The sequence below is a fragment of the Puma concolor genome, chromosome B4, assembly GCF_028749965.1.
Source record: "Puma concolor isolate L17-30 chromosome B4, mPumCon1.1.hap2, whole genome shotgun sequence".
In the NCBI taxonomy this organism is placed as follows: domain Eukaryota; kingdom Metazoa; phylum Chordata; class Mammalia; order Carnivora; family Felidae; genus Puma; species Puma concolor.
Window position 1 is genome coordinate 111239487 of NC_141673.1, and position 15314 is coordinate 111254800.

General features: G+C 35.8%; 1 protein-coding gene across 22 annotated transcripts in view; it reads right to left on the minus strand.

The window, feature by feature from the left end:
- The window catches only part of CREM (cAMP responsive element modulator), a 72484-nt gene that overhangs the window by 40114 nt on the left and 17056 nt on the right, over positions 1-15314 (minus strand). For 10 of the 22 annotated variants that reach the window (XM_086714566.1, XM_086714558.1, XM_086714553.1 and 7 more), the window contains exons 3-4: positions 12189-12312; positions 11906-12001 (exon numbers count right to left, since the gene is read on the minus strand). In XM_086714566.1, coding sequence (XP_086570692.1) covers positions 11906-12001; positions 12189-12312 — 220 coding nt within the window. Of the gene's footprint in view, positions 1-244; positions 736-11905; positions 12002-12188; positions 12313-15314 lie in introns of those variants that run through there. The other 12 variants (XM_086714560.1, XM_086714572.1, XM_086714577.1 and 9 more) reach the window with 3 other exon arrangements.

Sequence of the window (15314 nt, forward strand, 5' to 3'; positions counted from 1 at the left end):
AATATACCTGTTGTGGAAAGCTTCTCAGAGGAGGGAACAGTTGCTTTTATAAAAAGCTTAAATGAAGAGAGGGAGAAGGCCATAGGAAGATCTATGAGTATATTCATCACATTCCAACAGTCATGTAGACATCTCCTCAAAAAACAAAAAAAATAAAATGGGTATGTTTTATATTTCATATTTATATCTCTTTTTATGAGGCTCAAAAAGTGTGTAGAATGAACTCATAGTAGACATAATTTACCTTTTCTTCCAGATCCCCTGAATAATCCTCTTCTATTGGATGCCTGAAACATAGATTATGCTGATGCCACCACATCCACCACCAACCCCACTAGACAGTAGTTGATCTGAAGTTAAACTGATGCAACCGACAGCCTTACTTGGCTTTGCAATAATAATTTAAAAATCCTTATAACGACACTTATAACTGGGAAAACCTCACAATGTTGTAACACAGCACTTGATTAGCACCTAGTGGACTACCTCCAATCCGTAGCCAGGTTCCCTTATGATGGGGTTTATGATGTCACAGTGCAGCTGCAAATGTCACAGAGCTATTGGGCCTGCATTCAAGACAGTTAATAAAGGGTGGGAAAAAATGTGAATTCACATCATAGCAGATCTCACTGTCACTTCTGCTCCTGAGAAATCAAATCTACACATTACCTATTTTAAGGACTACAATTAAAATCTACTAATACTCTAAGCAAGAAGATGGGAAACTATCTTGATTTCTGTGTATTAAAACAAGATTCTTAAAAGAGTCTGTTTCTTCTATGAGAAAAAAAGTGTTTACAGAATATTTCACATATTTTAAGGTTGGAATCAGGGAGATAATATTATAAAAGTGAACACCTGAATAAGATGCAAAATATTTCATTTTATTTTTTTTAAAGTTATTCTTGGGGCACTTGGGTGGCTCAGCTGGTTGAGAGCCCAACTTCGGCTCAGGTCATGATCTCACAACTCATGAGTTCAATTCCCGTGACGGGCTCTGTGCTGACAGCTCAGAGCCTGGAGCCTGCTTCAGATTCTGTGTCTCCCTCTCTCTCTCTCTGCCCCTCCCCCACTCACTCTGTGTGTGTGTGTGTGTGTGTGTGTGTGTGTGTATGTGTGTGTATCTCAAAAATAAATAAAAACATTAAAAAAATAAAAAGTTGTTCTTAATTGTACTAAATGAAGAAAACACAAAATGGAAAATATAGACTTTGTCTCATTTTTAGTCTCCTTTCCTACAGAGTTTCTTTTCTTTTCTATTTTTAAGTGTGGCTAACAGACTGCAAAATTCAACACAGTTAAATTTTACTTAATTTTACCTTGGGAATTTCAAATATTTACTGATAACACACTTAGTACATAAGACTCAGATTTTTATATCTACTATGTTAAAATTCTAAAGAGAACTCCATGGGAATGCTGTTGTCTCACATGCTTTTATTGTGTGGGGGGCATAAACAGATACTATATGAAATCTATAATCTGAATACTATAAGAAGGGGGAAGTGGGTCACAGTTTCTGGTACTGTAAATATAAATGGCCGAATATTAAGTCTCTTTAAAAAAATTCTCCTCTTGGGGCTCTTGGATGGCCTAGTCAGTTAAGCATCTGACTCTTTGGTTTTGGCTCAGGTCATAAACTCATGGGTTTGTGGGATCAAGCCCTACATTGGGCTCTGCACTGACAGCACAGAGCCAGCTTGGGATTCTCTCTCCCTCTCTCTGCATCTTGCTCGTGCTCTTCTCAAAACAAATAAAAAATGAAATAAAATAAAAATAAAAACTAAAATTTTTTTTAAATTCTCCTCTTGAAAGCAAAGCAAATATTGGAATCAAGTCATTCTCAATTATACAGAGTCTATTTTGATTATACATACATCAAATAAGAAGGGAAGATCATTTGAGCACAAATTAAAATTAGGGGTTCTTCAGCCTTTGAAAAACAATGTTCTAGCTGATTTGTTTTTCCTACCTGATCCTTATAGTATCTTGAACTTCCTATTTGTAACAGTTGGAACATCATTTTTTTATGCTAACCAATATGAAATGTGCTTCATTAATCATACTATACTTTAAAAGCACTATGAAAATGAGTATTATCTTAAAGAAGTCATAATTCTTTTAACTTGAGAACTTTTAAAAATCAATTTTATATTTGGTTTCAGTAAGACTGAAACTAAAACTGATTATAATTACATATTTGCCAGATGCAAATAAGCACACCTAATGAAGCTGCAGTGAAATCCTGAGCCCAAAATGGCATTTACCGAGCAGATATAAGAATCATAAATATTGAAACTACTCTTAACAATAATACAGATCATTTCTAATAACGAATAAGAAATGTATATGCCAAAAGCCAGAAACCACAGAACGAATGTTGAAAACCACTTATTAGCCAAACTTCAGGTTAATCTTTATTTCTGAGCAAAAAACTCTTTGTAAGAATGTCTGTAAAGCAAATTGCAATTCACTTGAATTATTTTATTTTGTTTCTTCAAGCAATAACTTGGTGTAAGTTCCTAAAGAGTACTGAACTGGCAAAAAACAAACAAAAACAAAAGCAAATACAAAACCCCGTAAAAAAAGTAGTAACAGGGGCACCTAGCTGGCTCGGTTGGAAGAATGTGTGATTCCTGCTGTAAGTTCGAGGTTCACATTAGGTGTAGAGATTACTTCAAAAATAAACTTCTTTAAAAAATAGTAATAATAAACAAAATGTGGTGTAAATACACACACACACACACACACACACACACACACACACACACACATACACAAAGGAATATTATTCAGCCTTTAAACGGAAAAAAATCCTATCACATACTATGACACGGATGAACCTGGAGGACATAATGCTATGTGAAATAAGCCATTCACAAAAAGACAAATACTGATCCATCCACTTACACGAAGTATCTAAAAGTAGTTAAATTCATAAAAACAGAAGGTAGAGTGGTGGTTACCAGGGGTGAAAGCAGGGGTAAAAGAAAGTTTGCATTTAATGGGTACAGACCTTTGGATTTACAAGATGAAAATACTCTGGAGATCTGTTTCACAACAATGTGAATATTCTTAACACCTGTACATTTAAACTTGTTAAGACTGCAGACTCATGTATTTTTTTACCAAACACAAAAAATAATAAATAACTATGGCCCCATATTTGGTGGATATAGTAACTAACTAGCTTCTTGGCAGGAAAGCATTCAATAAATTGATTGTACCAAAGGCAATGGGACTGATTTCTTCATCATCTTATAAAATATAATTCTAAAACTCTGGGTGCTCTTGGCCCAGAGTTATGGTTCAACACTTAAAATGGGTACTGGCGCTAGATATAACATGGAAATAATTAATAATACATCAAAATGGGTAAAATTTAAATTTTCTATGCTCTTCACACACCCCAGATGAAAAGCTGAGTTGGAATCTAAATATGTAACTATCCTGGGGTGTCTGGGTGGCTCAGTCATTTAAGAGTCTGATTCTTGGTTTCGGCTCAGGTCATGGTCTCACGGTTCCTGAGATCAAGTGCCGCATTGGGCTCTGTGCTGAAAGCGTGGAACCTGCATGGGATTCTCTCTGCCTCTCCCTCTTTGCCCCTCACCTGATCACATGCTCTCTCTCTCTCTCTCTCTCTCTCAAAATGAATAAACTTAAAAAAAATGGAACTATCTTAATCTGCCACTGAACAATGAAGGAATAATAGTATACAGTCTATATGTAATAGATACTGCATAGTACTGCGTGTGTGTGTGTATATAGACACACATATAGTTCTATACAGCAACTATATATAACATGTATTTATTATATTCCATTATTATGGAATTTCCAAGGTACTGTCTGGTTCAACACAGAGTACCCTATGTATTACAAGTAGACTGCTGAATGAAATCTAAAACCAGATTGCCTGGGTTCTAATTTTGGCTCTGCCTCTAACTAGCTGTGTGAACTATGAAAAGTTATTCAGTCTGTCTATAACTTATTTTCCACAAGTGCTAAGAATGAAAGAAGTACCTTTCTACAGAGTTGTTATGAGGACAGAGCCCAAGTGCCTGGCATATACTGAGCATGCAGTAAATACTCACTTTTGTTATTTTTATTATTGTTGCATTTCATTTAAATAATTTAGTCACGAATTTAGAGGTTAATTAATTTACATGTATTAATCCTCTGATTTGCAAAGGTTAAAATACTTTTTAAGTCCTCCTCAAAATTCAGGTGGGAAGTTAACAAAATTCAAAATCCAAATCAGTGACAGAATATGACTAGACCAAATTGCATCCTTAAATTTTTTTCAGTTTCAGTCCAAAGGTCAGAGTACATACACAGGCAAGTCAAAGAATTTTGCTCCTAAAAAAAGCATTATAATGAAACTTGGTCTTAACATGAACTCTAAAGTCTAGTAATAAATCATAATTTAGGTTTTTAGAGCCAAAATGGCATAAAGAAATTCTTGCAATGTTTTTAAATCCCTAAAAGAAATCCAAAATATAAAAATTTAGGAGCATAGGGCGCCTGGGTGGCTCAGTCGGTCAAGCATCTGACTTCAGCTTAGGTCATTATCTCATGGTTTGTGGGTTCAAGTCCCGCGTCAGGCTCTGTGGTGACAGCTCAGAGCCTGGACCCTGCTTTGGATTCTGTGTCTCCCTCTCTCTCTGCTCCTCCCCCACTCACGCTCTATCTCTCTCTCTCTCTCAAAAATAAACATTAAAAAAAATTTTTTTTTAATTTAGGAGCATGAAACATACCAATTAAAGAAAGTTCATGGCATCATAGCAGAATGTTGCTTATAAAACAACTATAAATTATCTTTCCTTTTCTATACCCTCTGGAGGCCTATTTGAGCATAGTCAGTAGATTTATATTACTTTTGAATGAATTTCTAATACAATGTATTTTTAAACCAGTATAAGCCACTTCGTCTTAAACCCTAATGGCAACCACTGGCCTAACTGCTACCACCCTAACGATCTGAGGCAGGTTGGTGTAATGATAAAAGCAAACAGGTGCCAAGCACTGTACTTGCACTTCACACACCACATCTCCTTTACCTTAATCTATGAAATTAGTATTCTTATGTTTTTAAGAAATGAAGATCAAAGAATTCAGTCTTAAGTATTAACTTAAAACTATATATAAACATTAAGAAAATAATTTTGTGTCTTTAGTGTTACAAAATAGTACGAAAAATACTTCACTACTTTTAAGTAAACAGCTACATTTAATTCAAACTGTGCATATATGTATTCATGAGAGTTCTTTTTCCTTACACCAAGTGCAAAGTAGTAAACAAGTCTTTAAAAAAAGTAAAACTAGAAAGTTCTAAGGACCTGGGAGACCAACTTACACTAGCAATACCTATCAGTGTATTAACATATCTGATTATCAAATATATACCCATTATCTTTTTTTTTTTTTTTAAAGGTATTATCTGCCAAAGTAGAGGTCTACTGCTGTATAGAACATACCTATTTAAAGGTAAGTTTTTTTTTCCTGAACTATTTCTGTTTGCTTCATCTTCATTTGATATTGTGTCTACTTAATACATTCACTACCATAAGCAGGCTTTTCTCTCCAATGCCATTTTGGAGAACCATGAGAGATTTAGCTGTCAGGCTTATAAAACTCACATTTCTGAAGAGCACTATTAAGCTGCCATCACAATTAATCAATGAAGTGAAAATTTCCAAAATCCTCTGTGTTTTGTAGTTCTTATAACAAATCTAATTCCTTTAACAGTTTGGAGTTTACAAAGGTCGTAGCAACATTAAAAATTAAAATCAGACAAACTAAATAACCTCTGAATCTTATTCAAAGAAACCACAAAAATTAACATTCCCTTTTTTCAAATTTCAATGTCTACTTTTTGTTGTTTTTTTCATTATTGTCATAAAGTTAGAATAAAATTTACCATTTAACCATCTTAAGTTTATAATTCAGCAGTAAGTTATATTGACACTGTCGTGAAACATTCATTCAGAACATTTTCATCTGGCAAATCTGAAAGTCTGTATCTCTTAAACGTCAGCTTACCTATAAACCATTCCCTGAGCCTACTCTTTCACTAGAAAACAATCACAGAGAAAAGGGTAAAAAGAATAACTATGTTTACACTCGGTTCTTTTTCCATTACTGCTAGTGACAAACCACATGTTTTACTAAAGCTGAGAACTTGGAACATGAAACAAAAGGTATCCAAACCTCAAAGAAAATCATTACAAATGAGGGAAAATCTTTAACAATCTCTCCAGCACTAAAACTAATTTGTATGTATTTCTTTCTGATTATAATAAGTATAAAAACTAAATCTTTTTCTGCAATTTGCCTCTGATTGCTTTAAACCTGCTTAAAGCACCTTTAAACATCAAATTTTATTCAAAGTTTTATCACTAAGATGCAAATGTAGAGTGCATCCTACAACTAAAAACTAACGTTTAAAGAAATGTACTTAGCTATTATATACAAAATTACAAAATATGAGTACAGATATAGAAATATAACGTTCTTGTTCAAACTGAACAAGTTCACAAATTACTCTCACTTATGTCCCTCAAACCTTGAATTACCTTCATGAATGAGTTATATTTCAAAACTGTATTTTCTTGAATTAGTTGACTAAAGAATATCATACAATGCAGATTTTACATTTACTGAAAAAAATTCAGTTTTACTTTTTCCTCCAACTTTTGTTCATTTTTGAGATCATTCTAAGTGAATAAAACATTACATAAACAATTAAATTAAGGCAATGAAAAAGAGCCAGAAGAAGGAATACATAAAAATAAGGAGCAATAGAAAATTAATACTGAAATGAAAATTTTTACCTCAAAATCTTGAGAGGAATATTTTTCTCCTTCAGGAAGAATCCCTCAAGTAACGGAATTAGTAAGTTGAAGTCGGAAAACCAAGATTCAACTAAACACTAAGCTTAAACTAGATTTAGTTAGCTAACAGTAAATATACTAAATAAACTAAACACAATGCAGCCGATCATTAGCATACAAATAGGAAGCTGCTGACCCATTATCAAGAGCAAATGTTGCTTTTATTTTGTCTCATTTTGTGATAGCCAAACACACCCTTCCTGGTCCTACTTAGGACCAAGAAGGTGGATTTTTGGCACAGCTAGCCAAAGCAATGAGAAATGTCATCGTAATTGTCCACCAGATTGAAACAGAAAACATAAAACTCATACATTAAAATGTGTCTTTTGTTAAATCATTCCTGCTTCAACCCCTCGCTGCATGCCAGGCCTGCTTTCTTCTTCTTTTTTTAAAAAAAAAAAAAATTTTTTTTAATGTTTATCTTTTGAGAGAGAGACAGAGCACGAGCAGGGGATGGGCCGAGAGAGAGGGAAACACAGAATTTGAAGCAGGCTCCAGGCTCTGACCTGTCAGTGCTCACGAACTGCAAGATCATGACCTGAGCCAAAGTGGACGCTTAACTGCTAACTGACTGAGCCACCCGGATGCCCCTGGGCCTGCTTTATTCTGAGGTGCTTCTTTAAATACTGTTTGCATTTAGAACAGACAGGAAAAGAAAGGAGATCAGCAGAGCATATAATCCTTGAACAGTCCCTAGTGTTTTTCTCTGCTGCCTATAGTCTCCTTGTTTCCAAAAATACACAGGTCCAAAGGAAAGATTAAATTTTATATTGGAACAAATTCTCTTGAGGCAATATAATGACCCTGATTATCTCCAGAGCTTTGAGCTCCATGACTCCTGTGATTCTGCTCCTTTCATCTTTGCTGAAAGCTTGAGAACTGGTCATTTATAAAGAAGAGGTATTTCAGAGAAGAGGTGCCAAACTCAGGCCCACAGACTTCATCAGCCGCTCTAAGGAATGAGGCTCCAGAAAGCTAGTTTTAAAGCACATCCTTTCCAGTGGCTCCATGTGGATTATTACCTCACCTACCCACATCTTCATGGTGGCATTAACAATCCCCAAGAGGCTTACAACAAGTAAAGTTCAGGGTGTCCTCAATCTTGCTTTCAGAGTAGAGTACACATTTGTGAGATAAATGGGAAATGTGAATAAGAAGTACATACTATGTCAAGGAATTATGCTTGATTTTATTAGGTATGACTGTGACATTTGTTACAGTAAAAAAAGTCCATAATCTTTTATAAGTTGTATACTCAGAAGTAGGAGTAAAATGACATGATGTCTGAAATTTGCAGAGTTGCTTAAAATACTTCAACAAAAAAAGAAGATAGTTTTATAAAATCTTAGTAACTGTTTATATATACATACATATAAATTTATAGTAGCATTGTTCTAGTCTTGTATATGTTTGAAATCTTACATTATAAAAGAAAGTTTAACTTCCCATTATCCATTTAAAGATTATATTATTTCCAGAGGATGTGTGACTATTTTAAAACTAATTGTATATACAGTAATATATACATATGTATATACTTACGCACACACACACGCGTGCACACACACACATACATATATATGTGTATATATATACACACATATATATATATATATATGTGTATATATACACATATATAGTAATTTTGCTTTTCATCATTTTGGCTTTTGGACAGGGTTTTTTCCTGGTTTGGTTATCTAAAATAAACTCTCCAGGGATGCCTGGGTGGCCCAGCTGGGTTAGGTGTCCGACTCCAGCTCAGGTCATGATCTCACAGTTCGTGAGTTCAAGCCAAGTAGGGGTCTGAGCTGACAGTGCAGAGCCTGTTTCAGATCCTCTCTTCCTCTGCCCCTCCCCTGCACGTGTGTGCTCTCTCTTGCGCGCTCTCTCTCTCTAAATAAATAAATAAAAATTTTAAAAATAATAATAAAGTAAAATAAAATAAACTCTCCAATTTATTACCAAGAGTTTTTCCAAGGGAAGAGGGGAATGGAATCTAGTCTTACATGGCAACACATACACTTAATGAAGAAGAAAGCAGCTTCAATTAAAAATAAATCAACATGAAAAATAACTCAGGCAAGAAGAAAGCCAACTCACAATTTAACCTCCAGGATTTGCCACCCCAGGGTCTGTTTATGGAAACTCCTGCTTTCCAGCTCTTTGACATTATCACCACTGTGACTTCTATATACTTTTGAAGACACACAGAAGGAAAAGACTCCACTTATATCTGGGAAGTTATAAAACAGAAAAACTGGAAACTTAAAACTCTAGCCTCCCTTTGTACACACAGAGGCCTGAGGGCACAGAGCAAGCTCAAGCTGTCAGATCTTCATGAATGTGATGGTTTTTGGAGTACCCTTGATTTGGTTTTTGGAGTACCCTTGATTAGCAGAAGCTTTGGAAAAGCCAGGGTACTCAAAACTACTACTAACAAATGATCAGATGCAAAGGATCAAACTGATCAAATCTTTTGGTCTTTTTGTTCCTATACTAGTTAATGGTAATTTGACCATGTAAAAATGAAATTAAATGTTACAAATTCCTCTCTATACAAAATAGTCCTCTAATCTGAAAAAAAATGAAACAGGTGGCAAGTATACATTGACATCAGGAATTATTCAGAAGAGTAGTCACTTTTAGTACGCATTATAGGTTTAAAAAAGAGTTCAACCTGATTTCCTAATACTTATATAGTATTGCATAATAATGAATACCTCATAAATGAACAGCTTCAGGCATCACAAGAATATAAATTGGTAATCATGTTTAGAAAATTTTGACTACTAAGAACTGTGTCCTAATTCTTCAAAAAATCAAGATCCATGCATGGCACAGAGAATAACTCTTAGTTAACCAAAATAATCAATGATTCGACACAAGGGTTATCTTAATCTCTCAACATGCTTAATGTGTGTAAGATAAAAACCATAGTTTATTTTTTGATCCAATCTTTAAGACACATAGAAAATAAAATACTAGAGCAAGTTCATGTACTTGCTATTCAGATTTAATAAATACCAACATTTGATTAGTTGAGACAGTTAAAAAAGCAAGCATTATAAATGTAAGCCACAGGCTTTTCCTAGGTCTGATTCAGCCTTCTCACACGTGTCTCTCTCTTTCCATTTTCCTCAAAACACTCAACTTTCCCATACCCCTGTTCTAACTTTCTCATACCCCTGTTCTCATTCCTTTGTCTCACAGATCCATCTTTCTCTATAATTACACAGAAAAATTTCTTGAAGAATCTATACTCCCAATTTCTACCTCCTCTACCTCTTATTCATTTTCTAATCTACTAAAATCTAGTTTCTGTTCACTGGACTCTTATTTAATTCTAAGACCTCATAAATTCAAGGTTATTTTTCAGACTTCATATTACTTGAACTCTTTACCAACTTCTGAACTGACGCTCACAGAGCTGGGTGTCACCCAGGCTGAAGGTCCTCAGAATTGCAAATTATCAATTTTAGACAATGGAGAGCTATTGTTTTGACTGTGCAGGCCCACAAGAGGGAGGGGGAGGCTCTGTGAGGGTAAGTGAGCCAGTACCTAAGAGGAGGGCGGTGGAGGCAAAAGGAAGATTTGCTTTCAAATACTGCTTCAGCAAAGAAGGGCAGAATTACAGATCAGGAATCATAGTGATAAAAGCTCTAGAGGATCACAAATTTATGAAAAAATATATGTGTACTGTATTCTATTTACACGGATCATAAGACTAAAAGATATATACCAAAATGTTAACAATGATTAAATTTCTGGATGTCAAGATTATGGACAGTTTTTATTTTCTTCTTTATAATAATACATATTTTGTTAATTCTCTACAATGAACATACATTTTGTTAATAAGAAAAAGGCTGCCCCCCCCTTTTAAATAGCAAAAGGTCTGCATGCCTGTGTCAGGGTAATAAAGAAGGGGTGTTGCCAGGGAGATGCAGTTCCACAGAACACTTGTGAGAAAACCCCCAGGGGGTGAGTGGGTGTTAGAAGTTTGAAGGAGGAAGGAAAAGCAGGCTGGGTGCTTGGGGTCCTGTCCTGGGGATGAAGGACCTCACAAGAACCAGTCTGGCCTGAAACAACCCAGGAAGTACCTGGTGTTCCCCCTGGACCTCCAGTCAGCCATCTGGGTCCTTTCTATCCTCCCTTCAAGATCCTATGAAAATCTCACCACTCCACCATATCCCATAATACCATGATTCTACATAAATGGTGTCCTCTCTACCCATTGGTTGACTTCCAATCCAACCTCCACATAGTCCATACAGGTACTAGTGTTCTAAACATAGTGAACATGGAAATATTTCAAGAATATTTAGAATCCAGGATACTCTACACTCTCAAATGTACATGACCTCTGCATACCTTTACCAACTCAGCATCCTAGCCCTGATGCTGGGCTCCAATTAGCTTCTACACCTGTAGTTCCCTGACACCATGTACTCTCTGGCTTTGTGCCTCTGCACACACTCTTTCCTGGCCTACCATATGCTTCCCTATCCTTGTCCGCATGGCAGACTCCTACATCAAACCCTTTACATCTAGCTCAAAAGTAAGAATCCTCTGCAAAGTACTCCCAGTTAGCAGCTGCTCCCTCTCCTCTGTCAGCCTTACATAAAGTTTTATGGCACTTCTCACACTATTGGAATTATCATTCAAACACCTGTCTTCCCCACTAAACCATGAGATATTTAAGGCCAGAAACTACACCTCCCCATGCATCTAGCAAAATACCTACACACTGTAGGTACTCAATAAATATTTGATGAGCTAAATAAACAAATGTGTTTGTTTTTACTACATATTTTTATACATATCTCAGAAATATATTTTAGGAGCTGAAAACCAGGCACTAACTCATACTGGTAGTCTCTAAATGAGACCAATTCAAAGATCTAGCTAAAAAGAAAGTAAAGATCAAAGCAAATATATACCAGGCAAATGGGAAGATTTCTGCAGTATTTCTACCCGAGAATATAAGACTATACCAACTTGGAATTACCAACCTTCTCAAACAGTAACTTGAGGATTACGTATCGTGGACAGGTTTTTGTTTTTCCTTTTGGATAAGTGGTGGTGGTGGAGGGAGCACAGCAAAGTGTCTGTTACAAGGCAAAAGTAATTAAAATACTTATCTTCTCTTTGAAATCAAATCAGCAAGAATGGCTGATAACCAGGGAACAGAGGAAACTTAAGGTCAACTTCAAGAAAATAGAATCTGCACATACTTCTTATTTCCATATAGTTTAACTTTCATCAGTGCCTGCCTACTGCCTACATTAAATTTACCTGAGCTAAGGTAGGGATTGAATTTTGACCAGTCTGGGTCTGCATATCAGCAGATTCTCTCTCTGCCACAGAATCTGTTACACTTCCATCCTGCTGAGATTCAATTGTTTCCATGGTCATTTGTCTGAAAAGACAATAAAAAGGAAGAAGTATTAAGGCCCTTTCTGAAAGATTTCTCTGCTTTTACCTGGCCTTCTGATATTCATTTCTGTCATCCAACTGTTCTGCCTTACTTTTTAAGAAATAGGTTCAGTGGCAGTCTTAACTCTCCAAACTAACTCTGCTCACCGGACACAAACATTACCAAGGGAGCCCTGCAAAATGTTTTATGGGAATTCATTTATTAAAAAAAATTTTTTAACCTTATAAGAATGTCTCCTTGATAATTATTTTAAGCCCTCTAGTATAAATGAGTGAAAAAAGTAGGTTTTCTATTTTACAGTGAGTATAAATATTCTAGGACTCTCAAGGCCTAATATACCTGCTTGATAATATATACTATCAAAGAATTTCCCCATTGTCTAAATTAAATGCATTATAATATAAAGATGTGTCTAGCTTTCCCAGCACTAAGTTTCTGATAAGCCCCTCAAACTGAATCACACAGGGTTGACCACATGTTCTGCAACTCCCCAGTTCTTTAAAAAAGAGAATCCAATTTTTTCAGGAAAAACTTTTGACATAATTTTGTCTGTGATTTCAATTTAAGTTAATGATTTCTATATTTTTATATTTTATCCTGCTAGAAGAAATTACAAAATACAAACAGAATAAATTAAACAAAATCAAATTTTACAAACTTATAGGAACTATGTTGCCTACTCTTATGCATCTTTTCAACTGTCAATGATACAATGTGTTTTTCTCAGTTTGGTAGTCTAAATACATAGTCCATAAGTATGCAAGCCACTTAGAACTTTGAATTAAAATGTACAGACCTTTCTTCCAGAGGTAGTTACAGATCCTACAGATCTTTCATCTATGTCTTACACTCAATTATCTTCTTTTGTATTTCAATAGTCACTACCTGAATCCAAGCCTTCCATCCTCAAACCTAGGAGTTACTCCTCACTACTGAAAAGCATTTCAGTACTTACAACTGATCATGACAATTTAGAGCAATTATAAAAGATAAAAATCTACAGTCTACTATAAAAAAATGTCTTTCCCTCAACACTCCCCAATTCCCCTTATCTCTCATTATTTTCCAGAATAGTCTAGCTAAGGATAGATCATCACCCTGTATAAACTGACAATTCTCAAGGCTCTGCTTTTGCTTATGTGAACAGTTCCCAAAAAGAATACCTCAGAACATTAGTTCTGCAGGATATGAAAAGGTATTATCATTAAAAGAGGGTAAGGGATGGGGTGCCTAGGTGGTTCAGTCAGTTAAGCGTTCAACTCTTGATCTCGGCTCAGGTCATGATCTCGTGGTCATGAGAATGAGCCCAGCATGCCCTGTGTTGACAGCATGGAGCCAGCTTGGGACTTTCTCTCTGCCCTTCCCCATCTTGCTCTTGTGTGCACTCTCTCTCTCTCTCAAAATAAATAAACTTTTTTTTTTAAAAAAGAGAGGGTAATGGAACACTTAATGAAAAAGTTGTAAGTATCCAGGGTTAAAAGGTTTTCTTTGGTGAACTTCTAAGAAGCCTGAATATGCTAGTGTGCTTTCAGAAGGTGAAGGGTGCAATAGGCAGCATTTTCCAAAAGTATCTGCGCACCAAAGACTTTTTCCACCTGGTAGGTCCCAGAAGTGGTGTTTTGAAAATAACTTGAGAAATGCTGTCTTATGCTATTTCTTACACCTTTTAAAGCTCTCTTAAGGCTCCAACAAGAACTTGAGTCTCAACTCAAACACTATATATGCTAGAAGGCCTTCTCCAATAAACTATTCATTTTAGAAACATTTAGTTAGCTCCATCTACATGACAGGTCCTGAAAATACAAAAGTGGGTAAATCACAGTCCGTGCCCTGAAGGGATTTATTCATTAGTGGGTCCCTGGACAACCCTTATCAGAAGTAACTAATGTACTTGTTTTGGGGTGGGGGGTGAGAAGCAGATTCCCAGGCTCAACCCCAAATCTACTGAATCAAACTTTCTGGGACATCCAATTTTTTTAAATCCAAGAGATTCTGATGTATATTAAAATTTAGGAAAAACTTAGCTTATTGGTCAATTCTATCAGGTAGACCCACAAAAGGGGAACACAAGTAAAGTAACTTTTTTTAATGTTTATTTTTATTTTATTTTCAAGACAGAGAGAGAGAGACAGAGTGAGAGTGGGGGAGGGGCAGAAACAGAGGGAAACACAGATTCTGAAGCAGGCCCCAGGCTCCGAGCTGTCAGCACAGAGCCTGATGTGGGGCTCAGCTCAAACACACAAACCACAAGATGATGACCTGAGCCAAAGTCAGACACTTAACCAACTGAGCCACCCAGGAGCCCCAAAGTAACTTCTTAAATTGTGTCAAGGATGTTATGCATAAAATGCTTTGGGAAATATAGGAAGTAAGGATTATACCTGCCTGATGATAGGGCCATATGAGTTGTGTATTAAACAATAAGAAGAATTTAACCAGGTAGAAGAGGAAAGGAGAACTATGAGAGGAAGTAAAGTATGGAGCATAGTTAGAAAACACAATAGCTGATGGTGGTAGAGAATCTGGCTGCTAAGGAAGCCTACTTAGATTCAGTGAGGAAGAGGCAACGCAGGACTGTAGAAGTAGGGCTAGAAAAGGTTGAACGGAACCAGAGAAAGAATAGCTTTTAATGATCTAGAGAGAAAAAAAATTTCCACCTCACTCATATGCCTCCTCTACTCTAGGTCCTTTAGTGTATTTTGTCCATCTATATAGTATAATGTTTCAACTATTTGATATCTACATAGAATTCAGTAAACAAGTCAACAATAAGCCAAAGTTTCTTGTTAACAGGCAAAACAAATGGCCTAAGATCCATACACTAAAACTTATAAAACAAAGAGAACTTCTCACGGGTTCATACTTTAAACTCATTGATTTTTATTTCAAAACAATTCTCAATCATCTAGTTTCTAAAAATACTAGATATAAGAAGTGACAGCTGACAATGGCAGGGATGAAGGGGGAATGATACAGAACACAAT